Raw genomic sequence first — 21,201 nt, 5'->3', positions numbered from 1 at the left:
CAAATCATAGCTGAGATACTGCTCAATATGTGTCAAAAAGTGTTCGAATTCACGCATAATGCCAACGTTCAAACTTTATAACAAAAAATATTTTACATGTGTTTTATTTACGTTTAATATTGAAACCGCAAAATGGATAACCATGTATAAAATAGGAAAATATGTAATTATTCCACAATACTTTTGATGACACATTTTTAATTTTCCATAATAATACCAGGGCCACACACCTTTTTTATAGAAAGGACTGAAAAATGTTTGTGAGGAACGAGTAAGAAACTCGAAAATGAAATTTGTGGAATACAAACATTAAATTCGATGAAATTTTGTAAGATATCGAAATTATATTTTCACTAGAGTAACGCAGGTACTAGATTGCATGCTGCAATGTATATTTACTTATTTTAAGACTATTCTATTCCGTTTCATTGTTGAATCCAGTTAGATTTTCATTTTCATCTAATTGGACCACACACAAAATCCATTTATTGGTATAAAACGAAAATTTAGTACTTTTTTTCTTGTGAAAAATGAACGAACAAAAATAAATAAATACACAATTCTCCCCAATTCTCAAAATTATGTACACCTACCACCAGAAAAACCACCATCAATACAATACCACCATTCTTCTTCTCAGAAATCTCTTCTCTTCTCAAAATTCACAATAAAACAAGACAAAAACAGCCCCCCTATTAAGAAACACGAATGAAGTGCAGTGGAGACCCTGAGAACTGTGAGAACTTGGAGAGTTGTCTTTTAATAATTCCTTTCAAACTCCAGCTAGAGCTACCTACAAACTTTTTCGTGTAGTGTAGTTTTTATTTATCGCAGAGAGGTAAAGTGACGATTATTTTTATTTTTCGGTTTTTTAAACAAGCAAGTTTTGTTCTTCTGTTCTTTTCGGTACTTTGCCCAGAGCGAGCAAAAATAAAAATAAATAAAAAATGCAAGAGTTGTTTAAATCGTCAATTGAATGAAAATGTGAATACAAAAAAGTTCGAATTTACTTTCAATCGAAATTTCAAAAAACGCAAAAACACACAAGAAAAAGTGGAAACATTTCGTATATGATTTTCGCCGCAAAAGAAAAATCGATTCCAGACATTTCAAATCATCCAGTGAGGAGCAGAGTGGTAATTCTTCTCGTCCTTAAAGAAATCCTGTCGTCACCGTTTTTATTATTTTATTTTTGTATTTGTACTTCGTACGTTCCCTATTCTCATATTTTTATAAAATATTGAAGAAGGGAACAACGACGACGGACGACGACTAACGGAAGGAAATATAATGGATTGTGTGTGGGTATTTTTGCTGTGATTCTGATTCTTAATTCTGAATTCAGATTTTTTTGTATTGGTTTTGATTTTTCACCCTCTCGTTTGTTAAATTACATATATTTCGAATATCAAAAGTGTGAAGATTTTTATTAATTAACCAATTCGTGCTGTGAACATGTGTGTGTTTATTTGTGTGTGTGTACACTTATATACATATATATTGCAGGGCTAATGTAATATACTGCGGAGGATGGATTTAGAGAGGGAACCCCAAAAACAATGGCAGACCCCTGTACAAATCCCGAGCCCGACGACAATGCAGCAGCAGCAGCACCACAAGCACTATCCAAAGTCAAACTAGAGTAAGTTCATTATACATTTCCATTTCCACCTCACCTCACCTATACCTACTATTATTTTGATTAAAAGACAAATAGAAAAATAAAAATATCCTTCGACTTCATTTATGTCACACAATAGAAATGGTGTATGCAATTTCATTAATAGATTGCTAGATAGATGATTTAATTCTTTTTAATTTTATTTCTTTTTTTTCTAAAACTTAATTGGTTTTTTTTTTCTCTCTGATGGAAAATAAAAAAGAAAATTACACCGATGAATGGCAAAGTAATAAAGAATACACTGTGTGTTGTGTGTGCTATAAGGTATAACTCTTTATAAGAAATTGCGCAATTGCACAGATCTCTTGATTGTGTGTTTGTTTGATTGTTTGTATCTAGCAGCACTCACACGAAATGTGAACATCCAGTAGCTGAAAACTGAGTTGAGTAGGTACAGCAGTCAGTACTCGGTATTCATCATCTATAGTAGCTATTTACTTTATCGTGTATTGAGAGGTGTTCCTATACACACTACTTACTGTCTACACTGTATACAGTAAACAATCGGTGGTCTCGGTCGGGGGTTTCGTGTTTTTGTTTCAGAATTCAAAACCTTGGGTAAAGTTTTTTGAAAAATGGTAACAAAAATTTGTAAATATTTTATGAAAGTACCTATTTCCGTCCGTTGTCAACTCCTCCACCATTTCCATCGCCGCGGTGTTGGTGGTGGTAGTCGCCTTCGTGGCGGTCGCCACCACAAAGTTGGTAGGTGTGTGAAAATTGGATCTATACTTAAATATAATAATAATAATAAAGCACTTTTATTCGTTTCTAACTTCGATATACTCCGGTATACCTTTTTATTTCTACCTATATACTAACTAACGCCGGTTATAAGTTACCAATCTTAATGGAAATCTATCTTAGTCACGAAGGTTATATTTTGCAGGACTATTAGCACAGGATAAAATAGACTGTCATATCATAAAGATTGTCTTGTTTGTTGATTAAATATAGCTATATTGTTGAAAGAAAGTGGTCTTACATAGTATATGCCCATCACCCGCCACAACTGTTTTTTTTTTCAATTTTATTTTTTTCAATGGAAAGTAAGATTTCTCAAATTACAACCGATTGAATTTCTGCCAACTATAAAAATAAAATAAACTGCTCAAACAAGCACTTGTATTCAAACCGAACTTGGTATCAATTACTTGCATATAACAAGGCGGTAAGTTATACATTCCGGAATAAAACAAAAAAAAAGGAAAAACGAACTTGACCTTAAAACGACGCGACGGAAAAACTGAGAAAATAATTTTTAAAAAATGCAATCTCTTGAATGAAATTTAATTTTATTCTTTAAATTCCTAGAAAACTTTTTTCAATTAATGAAAAAAAGGCTTAGCTATATAAAGCACTCTTACAGATATGAGCTAGTGAACCTTATTTTAACTCATAACTTACCTGAGCTTAATCCTAGGTTTGCATATTACGTGAACTTAATGTTTCATTAAAACTAACATAATAAATATATAAAACAGTAATATAAATTATAAATGAATTATGTGGTTTGCTGTATAAACATCTGAGATCAAAGAATATGAAAATAGTACATCACTTTAATTTTACGTTCCTTGTTAACTGTGAAAATAGATTTACAGATTGATTTACATCTTTTAGTAGTAGAGAAGTAGAGGCCCTAAGGGGTCCGAGGATCTAAGTAAGTAGTATACATATTTGTTCTACTATCCGCTAAGTCATTACCATTCAAACCAATTGTCATATTGCATTTTTCCGCGAATCTCACACACTCTTTGTGCCAACTACTACGGTCTTGAAAATATTTGATGAATACATTTTTACCAATCGAAATTCATAATAGAACGTTAAGCAAATAGTCGACTTGAAGTTTAAAATTTTTTGTTTTCAACGGTGTCGAACTTTTAACATCCTCGAGCTTGGGTATCATACAGAAATATAGTGTCCGATACTGAATCAAAAATCTTGTATTTATTGATTTGATTGATGCGTTTCCAGTCCATCAAATACATCATACGCTTTTAATTAAAAAATGATTCAAATGAGGAATTATTTTTGCATAATTAAGGATTCTAAAATTCGGGATAGTTGTACATATTGAAAGAAAAAGAAGTTTCGCATCTTTGTACCATGGAAATTACTAAATTATCAAATCTATTTGAATGTCACGGCGGCTTTTGACAGTTTCCTAAATTTGAGACCGTATATAGGCAATAATGCGGGGAAAGTTCTACTCCAAGTGTCAAATCGCTTCGAGCTTATAGGCGTAGACTTACGAGTTCGCATACCCCCAGAAAATCGTCAAGTGGCTTTAAATCGCACATGTGGTTACCAAACGTTTTCTTCATTAATCAATTGTGTCACGAGTTGTGTTGGTCCTGCACAAAATGGTTGTTTAAATAATTTACAAAATTCAGTAATCATTGCTCTATAGCTGTCATCATTGAATCAGCACTTCAGATTTATCATCACTCAAAATACTGCAGTTTTGTTTATTGACGTATTCGTTCGACCAAAATTGAAAATTTTAAAAATTAACTATGATTTTCAAAATAGATTTGCCCTATTTGGAAACTTTGTTAAGAAAATCAGTCTATTCATGTTAAATCGCCAAACCAAAATGAACATAAATAACTTGGCAGCTCCAAAAATACCAGTCAGTTAAAGAAGTGTTGACAACTTGAAGTTCTATACCTCTTAAGGAACACCCTTTACATGCTTAATTTATTTCTATAGACATTAAAAAATGCAATTAAACCAATTCTCCTTTCTCTGCTAAATCAGCTGCAAATAGCTACTTTAAAAAAAAATGGTTAAGTTTATATCCAAGATACCTTTAATTCCAAACTTGTATAGGATAATTTTTTAACTGAAAAAACCTGGATTCGATGAGGATAATTTCATTATATTTTTTAAATATGTAGTTTTATTTATAAATGATTAAATTTCATAGCATAATAGAGGCTTGAACTCTTTCACGATTAAATTGCAAGCTTTTTTAAAGGTACTTTCAATTAATAACACAAGACTTTCGTCACTTCAAGAAGTATATTATGACCACATTAATAAAAATACATACCTCACACTTACATTATTAAAAGCTCTTAGGACCTGTTTCACAGGACAGAGCCTGAGTAAGTGACACTTAAGTGACCAATTTGAGTGACTTGATTGCCACTACACTCAAACTTGTAGTATTTGTATGCACTTTATAACTGGATATGAAACCTCATATGACCACAACGCATTTTATTGAATTTTTGTCTTGTTTACAGTTATAAAATGTATTTCCAAAATAAGCAAATCAAACATAATACCCACAAGTCTACCCACTCTAACTCTTGATGATGTATACATGCGTTGTGATATGAGTATTCCCGAAGTATGTAGTATACAAAATGTGGGTTTAAGCTTAAAAACAGGTGGAACAAAAACTTAATCAGCAAAATTATCAAGTTTTTTTTATTTTATTTTTTTTTTCAAATGATTTATTCACAAATATATTCGATTGAATCTCATGAGAAGTAAATTGTAATCTATGCAAATTAATGAGATCAGTGTCACCCAATTAGAGGTCAATAATAATTGATATGATTGTTATGCAACATTCGACCATACTCAACTCACATTATTGTACGTCGTATATTCAATGTCTCTGCCCGTCCGATAACGAGATCATTTAAAAAATTCAAAACGCAGTAGACTGAAGTTCAATTATTGTGGGGGTATGTGTATCTTCATTAAATGACATAATAATATAAAACTCATGCACACGTATGTAGGTACATCCCCACTACTGCTATCGGGTCAAGGTTAATGAAGGATCTTAAATTTTATTAATTATAACTATACGACTCAAGAGATATAAAACTTGTGCCACAAATTATTGTTACAAACAAATCTTTTCTTAAGTGAATGGAACGAACGCTATATGTTTAACTTGTATGACCTTGTGAATTTGCGCTCTGAAAACTTATTTGATTGCCATCCATTAAATCAGTGATGATTAAATTTACTGCCAAAAAAAGTTTAAAGCTCTGAAAGTAAATCTTTATGTATTTGTATTGCTATATATATGCATGTATGTACTTTTATAATATAAAAATCTAAATTTGAGGGGACTGATTTTATTATTTTTTTTTCAATACGTCGATACAGAAAAAATAATTTGATAAAATAATTTATTAATAAGAGCCCCATTTTAACATGAGATTAATGTACAATACGGCGAAGACCCTTTGCTGACTTTTTCAGTCAAAAAAGTACGCTTAGTAAAATTAATTAACAATTCTTGGTAATTTATGCTGTCACTAAAATAACCATAAAAATATGGTTCACTGGGCGAATACGTACTTTGGTATGTTGGTTTTTTGTCAGTGCTTTAAATTTGTGGAAATTTTGACAAACAACTTTTTTTAGTGTGTTGGACTGTCTTGTCAGAGGTTTTGTGTTCAATCCATGCCTGTGACATCTAAAGTTTTTCTTCACGGATGCCTCTTGAAAAGTGATATCTCAAATTATTAGCCTTTCGGATTCGGCTCAAAACTGTAGGTCCGCTGTATACCTGACAACATAACTCGCACACAGGTATGGTTGGGAGTTGTAAGTCACTTAGTCCTAGTTCTCAAGGGACTATTGCGCCCCCTAATTTTAGTCTAGGAAAATTAGGTAAAAAAAGTCCTTACTTCGCAAAAATACAAATGAGAAGTTATGTTTAATTAAAATAAATCGAAAACTATATTTTTTTTAGGAAGAAGAAGGTTTTAAGTCCGAATACTGAATAAGTCATAATAAAGTAAATAAAAATTCTGTAGGATAAAATTCGGTACTTCAAAATTTTATGCTTCAAAATGCTGTAAATAGTCTTAAATAAGAAAAATCATTTTTCTTTTTAGCCCATTTTCAGCATTTTGAAGCTCAGAATTTTTAAAACAACATATTTTTGAGAATAATGTATTATACAAATTTTGAATCAACTTTACTTTCTAAAACACTTTTAGGCAGTGGTTTTTAAGTCCTCAATAATTAAAGGTTTATCTGTATAAACATGTACTTTCGCGTAGCCCCACAAACAAAAATCCAGCGGTGTAAAATCGCATGATCTTGGCGACCATTGATTTCGCCATGACAAGAAATTACGCGGCCAGGAAATGTCTCTCGCAATTAAGCCATATTCACTCGAGTTTTGTGGCACGTAGTACCGTCCTGTTGAAACCACATTTTCTTAAAGTCGGTTTCTTCAATATCAGTCAAGAAAAAGTAGGTTACCATATGACTCCGAATTGATGGTGACAGTCGTTTTCGAAGAAGTACGGTACAATTACACCTCCAGACTAAAGAGCGCACCGAACAGTGACTTTTTGTGGATGTAATAGCCTCTCTTCAATAACACTAAAGACAAATTTGTTCGAAAAATCGAAGTCCACCCTGTGTTGTTCAAGCACCTATTCAACGTATCTACGTTGTAAACGTTGAGCTGGCTTCAGTTTTTGTGTGAACTGGATTTTATATAGATTTAGTTGTAGGTCCAAATGCAAAATGTGCCTTAAGACAGAACTAATTCTTGGGAACGACGAGGAATCGACACATTCGGTTCTTTGGCAACACTTTCAGCTCACTCACTCACAGCAGCGATATTTTCAGTGATGCACAGACCTTAAAATATCTGTTACCAATTATTCCCTACAAATTTCTTCAAGAAGTTGACAATTGTTTAAACAGTTGGACGATAATGTTAATCCTAATCAGCACGATATGTGGCTGTGACAAAATCACCAGTTTTGTAGTAAGTTTTAACAATTTGTATGCGTTGGCCCATAATTAAGCGATCCCTTGGTGGAGCAACTTACTTTGAGAAATGTCGAATTCCAGCCCTATACTTTTAAAACCGTAAAATGGTAACCCGTTATAAGAAATAACAACTTTCAAAAAATGTTATCAAAATTGCTAAAAATTGATTTTCGACTTAAAATATCCTGAACATAAACAGATATTGTAACCAAACTTATTTTATCATATTATGTAAAATAGTGTAGTACCCGTGGTATGTTGGTTAGTGCGTTGTTGGACTGTCATGCGAGAGGTCTTGGATTCGATCCCTACCTATGCAACCTAAAGTTTTTTCTGCCTCCTGCGAGGAATTGACAAATTCTCCAAGAGTAATTCTTGTCATGAAAAGTGCTTTCTCAAATTTGCCGTTCGGATTTGGCTAAAAACTGCAGGTCCCTTCCATCACTGACAACAGTACTCGCACTCAAAAATGGTTGAGAGTTGTCAGTCTCTAGGCCCTAGTTCTCAAACGGACTGTTGCGCCACCCAATTTATTTATATTATGTAAAATACTGTTGCTAACTTTGAATTAATATTTTTTAGAATAATTCAAGTTTCAACTTTTTTTATAAAACACGAAAACTACAAAAACATAAGAAATAGTTTCCGACTTAAGTATTTTAAGAACTAAGAACATTCTATCTCTAACAAAATATTGTCATTAGTTTTTGATAACATTTTAGGCAAATCGACAGAACGATACGGATGGGAAGTTATTTTTCTTTTCTTCCATACAACCAATATTTGACATATTTTAAAAGAAAAAATTGTAATACTTTAATGAAAAGTTTCACACCATTTCAGTACAATTACCCAAAGAATTGTTTTGTTAATAAAATGATTTTTTTGAAAAAAATCCAAGTCATATATCTGAGGTAAACTCCTAAATACAAAAATGAAAACATCCCAAAACTCAAAAACTTGGAGCGTTTCCATATAGAACGATATATCCGTTAGTCTTTTAAGAACAGTTAGTTGGGGTTAAATTACATAATGTTTATGTTGTATCCCGGCACTTAAAACCTATGTTTTTGAGTATAATTACAAATTGTCTTAACATTGGCTCATACAGTAGTGTTAATAAGAAAACAGTTCCGTACATGAAAAAAAAATGATTTTAACAACAAGACTTTTCGGTTTAAGACTTACGAAAAATCATTTTCTTCACTTTTAACCCCAATGCGCAATAAATGCGCATAAGGAGAGTACGTGAGTAAAAAAGAATAAATACAAATAAATTCATACTTGAATTTAATGGGAGGTTCAAGACTGATGTAAGATTTCTTAACAAATGAATGAACTTAAAGTATACTGATTATTCTTCATGGTAGGTAAATAATTTATGCAATAAAAACAATCTGACAGAAGTAAAAAAAACCGTTTAGTGTCAGTTCCTAACCAGTAAATAACAGGAAACTAACCGACAATTTCAATTGCAAATCTACCTCTACCACTTTCCATTGTTCATTTCCTTCGCTTCGTCTAAACACAATGTTAGTTTTATACATATTCCATTTTTGTTTTTATATTTCTTTCAACCTTTACTTCGGAGTTACATGGCGTGTGAAATTGGAGCGCAGCACACTCTTCTTTCAGCTAGAAAATATCAAAAGAGTTGTAGGTAGCAGTAGTAGGTGATTTCCTCATCATACATAAGGTGTCATAGTCACCTCATAGTAGCTATACGGGTATAGCAATGTGTGGACATTTACATTCGTGTCACATGAATAGGGACAAGCTTTTTTAGTTTTTTATTTGGCTAAGTTTCTTGGGTTTTTTGAAATAGCCCAAGTGTTGAATAAATAATGCAGTTTGTATTGCAAAAAAAATAGCAAGTTTTATGGTGGCTTTTCCAAAGAAGGACATAATAAGAATCTGTTTTTTTTTTTTGTGTCATATGAATAGGGACAAGATCTTAATTTACCTGTAAAACCCTTTAAAGTACCAAAAACTCTTATGGTTAAGGTAAATACTGGTTTTATTGAATGTATTTAAATAATTTTTAGTAATGTGTGCTGCCTCCTGAATTCCGAATTAGTTCAAGTAACCTATGGAATTTAGATTCATAGAATGCTGTCACATAATGGTTTCAATAATCTGTTCGATTTGTTGGTATTGCCGTCCTCCTTCAAAGGCTTTTCTTGAAAGCCATCCCTACACGTTTTCCATGATGTTCATGTCACTAGAATATGGAGGCCATGGTAATAGGTTTACATTGTGCCCTCAATCCAGTCTTTTGTTGTCCGTGCGGTATGTGTTGGTGCATTATCTTGTTGGAAAGTCTATCTTTGTCTACAAAATAATTTTAAAAAAATTGGGAAAAATCTATTTCCAAAATTGATTTATAAAGCTTTAAAAATCCACTCCCATTTTCCAGTAATAAGTGATTGCTCCCCACACTGTGGTGTTGGATTTTTTCTTATATTTTGGTTTATACATTGGCTTCCTTTTGGATCACTACTAATGGAAAGCAGATCTCACTATCGTCCGCCTTTCCTGAAATTTCAGTCCATACATCTCTGGGCCCTTAAGGTAGTTATATACAACATTTGAACTTCTTCTAATTTTTTTAGTCTAAAAACGGAAGGTTTGCCATCCCGGTAAGCTCGAATATGGTCTTTTTCCTCCTTGGCTAACCTATACCCATAGGTCTTGATTAAATCAAATTAATACTAGTACTAAGGTCCCAAATAATTAGAGTATCATTTTGTCTGATTCAAAACACGCAAAAAAAATAGGTACTCTTTATGACCTTCTTCAGAAAAACAGCCATAAAACTTGTGTTTATCAACTTAATTCAAACATTTTGTTTGAAATATAAATTTAATACATAGGATCCTCATTCCACATTTAGGTTTTTCCAAAAAAAAAAGCCTATGGGTTTAAAAAATATCGTCAAATAAAAAACGAAAAAAGCTTGTCCCTATTCATGTGACACGAAGTGTATGCCCTGTACAGTGTATAGGGCAAGTTATTCATTTTTTCCTTAATTTTGTTTTTTTTTGTCTTCATTCTCTGTTCTTTTTGTCTACATAAATAATATATTCTTCGTTACTCTTGTAAAATAAAAAAGGGGGGGTTTCTTTGGATATAGGGAAGCTATACGAGTATAGTGCCACTCGTCGCGTACCTAACTGCATTTTAATCCTCCAACTGTGGGGATTGACACAGAAATCTTTTTTAAACAATCTATCTATTTCTGTCCTTTGTATTTGTTTATGTGACATGATGGTGACGGGTTCGGTTTAGGGATAGGTATAGCTAACTGCCTACACTGAGAAAGTCTACTTCTGGTGAAAGGCTTTTAATCCTTGATTTGTTTTTTTTTTTTTGTGCGACTTATTTTTAAATATCAATAAAATGACAGAATGAGTTGTATGCGAAAGTGCATTTACACCCTTAAATCTTTTAGCTCGTGAGTATTGGAGATATCAAACAATGTAATTATTTCAGTAAAAGTTGACTTGAGGCACCTTTTTTTTAGCCAAACCTTAGGTCATGACTTTCTAGCTAACGAGAAAAATTGTTTTTCTATAGATGTCAAGCAAACATTAACTCTTCATTTACACTAAAGGTAAAGTTGGATCGGATCGTGCTATAGTACGAAGATGAAATAGGCTACGACTTTATTCATGTTGACGAAAGATTTAAAAATAATTTGAATTAATTCCAAACCCAATCTTCGATAAAATAGATTACTATTGTTACATTTTTCTAGGGATGAGTTTTTGTTTCCGGTATGAGGTGTGCGTGAGGGATGGGCAGATATTAGTTGCGTTCACACCGCCCACGAGAAAAAACAACTTTTCATGGTTCATCTCTTGGTTTAGCTAATACTTACACCTGTCATTGCTTCAAAAAAACTCATCCCAAGAATATGAAATTTGTGTATTCGACAATTTCTTTTGACATAAAGGGTGGGTAAATTTAAACAACCAATGCTGAAACCACAATGCTGAAACTTCAAGTTTTTTTCTGCATTTCAACTGCAAAAGTTTGAGAAACCGGGTCTGTAGGAGATATAAAAACACTTGTGCTCGTTCGCGATAGTGTGGTTGAAGAGCCGTCCACCGCAACTCATCGTCGCGCCAACAATTGCATCTCTCACGCTCTTCGTTGAGGAACATTATGCATAAAGACTTACATTTACAGGTTAAAAACTGCATTTGATTAAAAAACTGACCATTTCGCCGTAGTGAATTTGAACTATGGAAAGAAATGACAACAGTGGATGATAAATTTTCGAAGATCAGTGATGAAGCACATTTTCACCTTAGTCGATTCGTCAATAACCAGAATTACCACATTCGGGCGAATGATAATCTACGAGTGATTCTCAAAGTGAAAAGTTAAGTTTTTCAGAATGTTCAATAAAAATACAAATTGCATAGTCTACAGAAAATCTCTTATTTGACACTTGTTAAAATTTGGTAAATCAGCGGATCAAAAGAGAACTTTGATACACCTAGGAATGAAAGTAAGGCTTTTTATCTTCTTTTTTATGAATATTTTGGTAGATGGAAAAAAATTTAGGCTTATACTCGACGCCCTTATGTACTTGATGTAACCAGCTGTTAAACCCGCTAAATCAAGTGCGTATAGCAAAAACAAACTGTACTGTGCTTTTATACACAAGCTTTTCTTACAGACACATTTTTTGTATTCATTCACCTTAAGAATCTTCGAACATAATTATTTTATTGTTTTCTTTAATTATAGAGAATTCGATGACGAAATTCCGGAACCTATTCAAGTTCTCGATGAAATTTTATCAGAATTTGAAGAACCAGAATCGCTACCGCTGATACAGGATCAAGGTAGTCCATTACAAGGTAATCAATCTGAAGATGATGGATACATGAGCATGAATGGAAGACGGTAATTATTTTCATACAATTTTCAAACATTATTTGTATTAAACAAAAATTGTGTTAATAATTTTAAGGACAACGAAGGTGTCAACGCCTCCAGAACAGCAAAAATTTGGGCCTGTAGTTGAATCGAATGATAGTGGGCATTGTGAAAGCATAGAAAATCATGATCACACAATGGAAAACAATGAGTGAGTGTATAAGAACACTCTAAAAACAAAGAGTAAATTTTTTAAATTCGTACTTTTTTCTTAAAGTTCAAAAGAAGGAGAAGAAGAATTGGTGGAAGAAAAGAAACCATCAGCTTCATCTTCTCCTGTACGTTCTTGCGAAAACAATAATTTCATTGCTACCCCCACCGACCCTATCACGGTGGTAAATGAAAAAAATGGTGGTGATAATAATGTTGAAACAAGTCCTGTTAAAAAAATCACTAGTCAAGAAAAACTACCCAGCGAGCCAAGCATCAGCCAAACAACTCTGGTGAGTACTTGTGATTAATTACATTTTTTTGGTATGAAAACATTGATTTTTAACAAATTTATTTGTAGCCAAAAGCACGAACTACAGCATGTATTCCATCCAAATATTCAAGTCTTCCATGCTCAGGGGCTCATAAATTGGGCGACCGAGCGATATCAAGTGGCAGTTTTGATGGTGAGCGAAATGCTCTTGGTATTGATATAAGTGCTGTACACAATGCTGTCATACGTGGAGGAGTTGCAAGAATTCCTGGTAAGTTAATAAACATTAAAAAAATATATACATTTCCGCAGTGTTTGTCCTCACTGGTATAAAACTTTCATAAATATGTTAAGAGCCACATTTCAAATAAATTTATTCTCATCGAACTAAAAAATGTCATATTTTTCGTCACTTTATATCAATAGTTTTACATACTTGGTATAAAATAATCTAATAAAATAGTTGTCAATTTATTACTAATTGGTATAAAGTGGTCGAATTAAATTAAACGCAAAATACATTAAATTTTTAAAATGTGTCTTTTTCCTTTTCTATTTTGTTTTTCAGAAACTATTGTAAATGAACATCCAGTGACAATATATCCCGGCAGAGCATCACCACCTCGAACTCGGGTACCACCACGTACTCTAGCTAGCTCTGTTGAAAAGCATCGAGAAGTTTGTCGAAATGCACAATTTTCAAATACAAACGATGCAGATATTTTTGTGACTAACATTGCATCGAATTCTTCTCCCTTAAAGCGACTTTTTGCCACTTCACCATTGTCCTCAGTTCGCAATGGTGGCGTCGGCATCGGCGGCAATGAATTAGCGAATTCGAATTTTGAAACTCAACGAATTATCATAACCGATTCGTTGAAGAATTTCGCAAAACTGGAAAGCAATATCGCTTTGAAATCGTCCAATAATAATGCTTTCGGTGAAAAACGACGCTTAAATGACAGTTCTAGCGATGAAGAATTTTCTGATGATTCACTTGAAGATCAATCATTACCACCGCCACCAGCGCCACCTACTGTACCCCCAACACCATCACTTTCTGCACCTGCAACACCACGCAAACGAGGAAGTATTTCATGGGAAATTAATTTGGATGAAGTTGATGATGCAGGAAATAATATTTTCGGCAGTAAACACAAGTCAGGTAATAAACTCAAAAAGGCCGGCAGCAGGGAAAGGCAAGAGTTTACCAGTGCAGCTGTTTTTAAACCAGTGGTAAGAGCAGAAGGAGAACAAAAAATATGTTATTTTTTTGGTTTTTAATTCTGTTTTTTTTTTTTTAGATTGAACGAAATAGCACAAGCATTTCAGAATCAAGTGTTACATCAACTAGTGACAATGGGCAGGAACCACTCGAAGCTGCTCAACATCAAGTTCAAGTTTGTAGTACCGAAGATGAAGCTACGTCAATTTATTCCGATGCCGAAGACATATTGCCTGTATTTCCGGCAAATATGGTCGGGAAGGGAACATTCATTATACGAAAGGGCAGAAAAGAACGTCAACAATTGCCTGAATTATTTGCCATAAAATCCACTTCAATGCATTCAAATCTTAGTCCGGAGTGTAATTCATCAAGTACTTATAATAACCAAAGCCTTATGATACCGAATTCAAGACATAGCATAGATTTAGGTATGTCGTCGTCGTCGTCGCATAATCATTCAATTTCTAGAGAACAAATTGGATTGTCTCCTAGGTAATACCTATCCTTATTTTTGATACAAACATAATTACTAAAATAAATTATTATTACAGATCGAGGTTATCATTAGATTTAGGATCACCAACTTTTGAATCCCCCAATCAACATCAACATTTCTCTGGTAGGTCTACAAACCAACTTGGTTGTGGAAGCAACGTTATTTTTATAAATGCATACAATTGTGTTTTTTAGAAAACCGACCTACGTTCAGTAAAACAGCATCATTTGAACATCCATCACAATTGCTACAACGCCCTAACGATTATAAAATCGAAAAAGACACAAAATCGGCGAAAAATGGAAGTGAAGGGTGCCTTAACAACATGGAAAGTAGTGGAAATAATTATTCGTCTGGATTTTTCTCACTTAGCAATAGCAATCCAAATGTTTCTTCATCTTCGATAATGCGACAACAGGCTAGTTCAGGTAAACATTATGTATGTTTTTAAATATTGCTCCAAAATAATTGATCCAGCGAAAACATTTAAACCCTTGTAACGTCAAATTCAAATAAGTTGTCGTCGGCATAACTATTACACATTACAAATCATATTTTCTTTAACTATGCCACTTTAAAAATATGACTCACATTTTCGAAAAATTTAGCAACATTTTATGTTAAAACTTATTTGATCCACTTTAAAAAAAAAAGAATTAACAACTTCAAAAATAACGTTTGTTGGCCAACAAATTAAAATTTTGTGTGATAGCTTTTCTTATCTAACTGCTTTATCTTGTTCCACTCAACCAGAATATGTTTTTTAAGGTGAGTTTTATTGAAAATATGGAAATTTAAGATACAATTCACATCTGGTGGCTTTGCTGACGGTTTCATAAAATTAGGGTAGTCCTATATTAACCAGGACTTCATAATACATGCTTTGTGCTTCGGAACGTTGTCTTGAACTTGCTTCTGATCAAAATTTTCTTTAAAATACAGAGGTTGGTCCATTGGTCTGTCGATAAATTCTATACTACCAACTGATGCAGTGGACATACAGGCTCAAAACAATACACTGCTGCCCTGTGCTTTACTGTAAGCATAAGAAATCCCATTAGTGCTGAGCAAATAGCAGAGTTCTATAAGTTAGAGTTTTTAGAAAGATAGTCCATGGTAAAGCTAAGAGAACTTTGTTTATTCTTCATTTTTATAAACGGATTTTTTCGAGCTATTCGACAATAGGTCATGATAAATCATGATATTTGACTGACAAAACAAATATTTGCTTTCATTATTTGCGATTAGAAGATCTGTTTTAATTTTAATCAAAATAAAATTTAAATCGAAAAAAACTTTATTTTGAAAAAAAAATAGGTGATCTTCATGCTTCAACTGCTACAACACCACGCCGTGAATTAGCTCCACCATTAGAAGAAGATGAAGAACAATATAGTGAATCTCAATCTGGCTGTGCCCCATTGCGTCAAATAGAAAATAATATAAGTGCGTTATTGCGTGGTGATATATCGGTTGCCCGGGTAGGTGATATAACACAACAACGTCGTTCTTTGGGATTCCGACCTGGTGTTCATAAATCTGAAAGTGCTAAAGAAATGCTTTTGTCACAGAATGCGTTCGGTCCTTTGCCGCCGACACCGACTTCGTCCAGTCCAGAGTTGGTGGTAAATTTGTATCCTTCTTTAAAATTGACATTTTAAATTTAACCAATGTTTTCTTTTGTTTTGAAAAAAGGACTCCGATGGCCTTCCTCCATTGCCGCCCTCACCAACAGATGTGGAAGATAATATGGATTCTGATCATATTACTTCAGGCATTCATGATATAAAATTGCATTCGAAGCCTAATCATTTTGGGAAATACACTCCTGATGAATCAACAATACCACAACCACCTGCTATTCCTCCGCATCGTAGCCCAATGCCGTCAAATACAATGAAGGCTCGTTCCATGGACGGTGGTTATTCGAAAAAATGTGGCAAAAATTACGGACATGGCAGCACACCAGGGACATTGCCGTGTGAAATGCCAGTTTGTGGTTCAACTAAAAGGAATTTACCAGGTTCATATTCAAGAAGAACACCACCAACTCAAACAACACCCAGGGAAGAGAATCGCCTTCAGACATCTTGCAGCTTACCAGAAACACCAATATTTGCTAGAGGGTATATTTTGAAAAAGAAAATATATACAGTCTATAGGATTTGTAATACAAAAATAATATTATAGGTGTGACATTGCTCGTACACCGCATCGACGTCCTACAGAACCGACTGTTGGTGGAGGAGGAAGTGTCTCACGAACAGCACCACGGTCCAGTACAAATGCCCAAAATATGAATTTTGGTTCCTCAATTGTTGGAATAGGTATAAAAAATAAATTTTACAAAAACAAAATGAACAAAAAAAAAAATTTGAAATTCATACTATGCTCTATTTTTTCAAGGAGCTGGCAACACACTCACAGGATGTAGACAGCGAACTCTCAGTCAAGCATTACAAACTGGTGAAATGCTTCGATTGACTGGTGGCCCGGCTCGTGGGTGGTATCCAAAACAAAGATCCATGCGTCCTGCTTCTACAGAAAATCTCGACCATTTACATAGAATACAACAATCTTCTTCCATGCGGGCATGGGATGGAACTGCTGGAATGTCCGGCACTGGTAGCAGTCGAAAGCCTCTAACTCTGCCTCCTAATCTAACACCAACATTTTTGAATAAGTCACCACGTGAGGCCCTACGAAGGGTCACTAGCCTTCTTATAAAAAAAGGTACCTACTCGTACTCGTATTTGAAGAAATAAAAAATATTAAAAGAAAATTGAATTACAGGCAATACAAAAGAACGAGAAAGTAAAAAGAACAAAGATGCAGTTTCCCCTCAATCCGGGGGACAACATGGTTTGGATTCATCCAGTAAGTTGGAATTATCCATATTATTTTTGAAAAGCCAAAGGCTTTTAAGTCAACGTAAATTGTTTTCGAAGTTGTTCGCTTAGATTGATTTTGAGTTGAAAATTTATATTATGAAAAACTAAAAAAACAAGACTTAAGCGCTTTTGAGCTGAAATAATATGCTTTAAATTTATAATACAAATTAACAAAACAAAAACTACACATTTGCAGAAGTTCTAGCAAAAGAGAGCACATCGAATTTCAATAACAATTTACACAAGTCACAGAAGAAAAAAGGATTTTTCAAAAATTTCTGGAAAAAATCCAAGCATTATTCATTGGATCAATAAACAAAAACAAAATATTTATACATATAAAATTTTTAACAAACAAAATTATTAATTATAAATAATTACAAAAAAAATTAATTTATATACAAAACAAAAACAAAAAAGGATAGCACATAATTTTCTACTAACTAATTAACTAACTACGTACGAAATATCATTAATAGCATTTAAAAGAAAACAAAAATCGAAACTTTTCGGACTACATACATCTAATGAAAAATAAGAAAGAAAACACACACCAAATAAATAAATACAGTAACATAAAATATTTTATGAAAAAAAAAACAAAACTCTCGGATGAAGAAATAAATAAAGGTAATGATTTTTTTTACAAGAAAACGACTGAAAAATTGAAAATAAATAAAAAGTTTTCCCAAAAAAAAGTATTAAAATTATATTAAAAACAAATACATTTTTTAAATAAAAATATATATATATATACCTTAATATATATATATGTATAAAAACAAAACGTATTTAAAACAATAGCAATTATTAGATGCACAAATCTTTTAACTTTTCAAACTAAAAAAAACAAAAAGGAATACGTATACCGTTTTTACACACGACATGAAAAATGGAAATTTTACTTCACTTCCAATTATAATTATTAACGAAAAGAAAACAAATAAATAAACAAAATTAACACATAAAACACATTATATATATAAATATAAATATATTTATTTATTTTTGCACTTATCATCCCTTAACACCCTAACAAAAATTTTAAGAATAAAAGAAAGAAACAACAAGAAATATTTGTTAAAATGATGGATTATAATGATGAGCGAGGCTTATGGGGAGGGCTTAATTTTGTACGTACCTACATACATATCTGACAATGAAACGGAAGCTCTTTAATTAATTGCATTCCTTTAATTATACAGTTTTGCAAAACAATAATTTACAAATATTTTTTATCAATTTTCACACTTCGTGAATTAATCTTTATTCGGGTAAACTTAAAGCCTATACAGAACGAAAAAAGTCATCCTATTGACTATTTTTGTAGTCAGTTTTAAGTCGATAACCGCAATAGTCAATAGGACAATTTTTGGTTTTCAATTTTGGGATCTGAAATTTGTTTACAACTTGGTAGTCAATATGGCAACTGTAGTAGTCAATACGACAACTTCGGTTGAAGGAAATTAAAACGGCGGTTGTCATATTGACTATAGTGGTATTCAATACGACAACTGCGTTCGTCAATATGATCACTGCAGAAGTCCATATATGACAACTGCGGTAGCCAATATGACAAGTTTAGTTTACTCCTTTTAGAAAATGAAAAATTTACTTTTAATAAAATAGATTTTTGATCCGAACACTTGATGACAAAGCTCTGTAGATTTTAATTCTCTTGAAGTCGTAAAGCTCACTGTCATTTGAAATTAAAAACGTCCCATACGTGATTTTTATTTTGTACGGATCTCAAATATCGTTGTGAATTACAATGATATAAGTAACACAATCTTGTTGTTTTGCGAGTAATGTTTAGCTGTTTTTTTTTTAACAAAAGAAAAAATAATCCTATCCTTATTAACAGAACGAAAGTGAAGTGAAAATGTTAGTATAATTTCGAGTGTGGAATTAAACTTTTTGAAACTTTACGTAAAGGGCAGAATAAAGGAGCAAAATACATAAGGAGGGGATTTTTGGTCATACTTTACGGGGCCCCATAATACGAAAAGGTTAAATTTGAAAGAAAAAACTTTAAAACAAAAGGGGGTGGAATGTAAATTAAAAATTGTATTGATTGTCATTTTCTAATGTTTTGCGTTTCAAGCCTAATTAAAAAAAAAAACTATAGGATCCGCCAAATAACTTTTTTTTTTGAAAATGCTATAAAAATACCAGTGTAGCTTCGGATGTGTAGCACATGAGACATGAGCGAATGTTACCATTCACGAAATAGGCACTAGTTAAAGAAAACGTTAGATGGCGAATCTATGTATGTATAACTATGAGCTTCGAAAGATAAAGTAGGTTAGGTGCATCATTGTTTTCTCCTAAGTAGTATCAAAAATAAGACAGAAACACCTTACACAGAATGCGGGAGGACTCTTGATAGGTAGTTATAAAAGATACGATCATAAAATCGTAGTCAAACCAAACCCTGTGTTCTTATATAGGACTAAATAAGCCACAACAGAATTGGCAAATCGGAAGTCTGGTTTCACAAAAAATTAATTAAAACAAAAAAAAACATACATATTTTATGGTGAGATATATGAGGATACGTTTGATTCTGTTAACAAATCTAACAATAACAAAAATTGCAATTAGTTGGATATACATAAATAATTAATTAAATAAACAACAACAAACAAGCAAATCAATTGGCAGCCAAATAATGTAGCAAACCTATGGTATTAAGTAGAAAGTATTATATTGTTGTGAAAATTCACATTTATATTTACACAAACATTTAACATTATATAGTATTTTAGAAGAAAAAACAAAAACCTTAACAAATAAAAGAAATAAATAAATTTAAAAACAAAAAACTTTGATGTGCGTGTGTGTTGTAGAATTTAGTTGCATCGGAGGACATAATCTCATATGTTATTTTTTCATATACTATATACAAACATTTATATATTTTTCCATTTATGCAATTAATTAATTGATGACATATAAATTATATAATTAAAAAGTGTATAATTTCTTTTTATTTCAAAACAAAAAACACTTAGAAGCTTTGTGAATTGTGGTGATGGTGATGATGATTGAAAAATAAAAATGTACAATAACAATAACAAACAAAATAAAAACAAAAAGTCTAGTCATACTGCTTTAGTTTGTTTTTTCTCTTTTTTTAATATATTTTTTACTATTTTTTATTTGTTATTATTTATTTAACAAATATTTGCATACAATTAATACGCAACAGAAAAGGAAAAACAACTATAAAATCGAATAAGACCCGAAAAGAAGGAACAATTTACTTTTAACTGAATTAAAATAAAATAATAAAGACATTTATTTTTATTTTTTCTTAGTGAAACCAGACAAATTAAAAATGAACTTTTTAAAAAACTCTGACACATTTTTTGAAAACAAAATAAACATCTACATGAAGAAAAAATGTTAAAACAAACAAAAATAGCGCAGTTAAAAAGTTTTTTAAAATATTTAAAAAAAAAAAATAATAAACAAAAAATAAAAAAAATTGCAATAAGCCGGTTATTTTTGTATGTTTATATATATATTAATATTATTATTACTTATTATTAAATCATGTAATAAAATAAAACAAAAATAGACACAAGTAAAAAAATAAAAAAAAAAAACTATTTATAACAATTTATTGGTAACCAATTTTAATCATCTTTTTTGTTTTTGTTATTTAACTTATACAACACATTTTTAAAACGAAATGAAAGGATATTTATTAGAAGTCACTAACATCATTAGAACTTATAAAAAATATTATTATTA

At 32.1% G+C, this 21,201-nt stretch overlaps 1 protein-coding gene across 4 annotated transcripts; it reads left to right on the top strand.

Annotated features, from left to right (window-relative positions):
* The first annotated feature begins 811 nt into the window (after positions 1 to 811).
* LOC129938471 (uncharacterized) lies at positions 812 to 20,831 on the top strand. 4 transcript variants are annotated; one of them, XM_056046074.1, is made up of 17 exons: positions 812 to 1,136; positions 1,247 to 1,301; positions 1,507 to 1,642; positions 12,212 to 12,370; positions 12,438 to 12,554; positions 12,621 to 12,846; positions 12,915 to 13,098; positions 13,396 to 14,063; positions 14,132 to 14,547; positions 14,607 to 14,674; positions 14,746 to 14,979; positions 15,869 to 16,176; positions 16,247 to 16,677; positions 16,742 to 16,878; positions 16,958 to 17,284; positions 17,345 to 17,428; positions 17,639 to 20,831. In XM_056046074.1, the coding sequence occupies exons 3-17, from the start codon at positions 1,560 to 1,562 to the stop codon at positions 17,755 to 17,757; spliced, it is 3,561 nt and encodes a 1,186-aa protein (XP_055902049.1). In that variant the 5' UTR covers positions 812 to 1,136; positions 1,247 to 1,301; positions 1,507 to 1,559; the 3' UTR covers positions 17,758 to 20,831. The 4 variants fall into 4 exon arrangements, with proteins under 4 accessions (XP_055902049.1, XP_055902050.1, XP_055902048.1 ...); XM_056046075.1 differs by lacking the exon at positions 1,247 to 1,301; XM_056046073.1 differs by having other exon boundaries at positions 812 to 1,301.
* The last annotated feature ends 370 nt before the right edge of the window (positions 20,832 to 21,201 follow it).

Source organism: Eupeodes corollae, chromosome 1 (assembly GCF_945859685.1).
Source record: "Eupeodes corollae chromosome 1, idEupCoro1.1, whole genome shotgun sequence".
Classification (NCBI taxonomy): Eukaryota; Metazoa; Arthropoda; class Insecta; order Diptera; family Syrphidae; genus Eupeodes; species Eupeodes corollae.
This window is presented reverse-complemented; position numbering and strand designations above follow the sequence as displayed.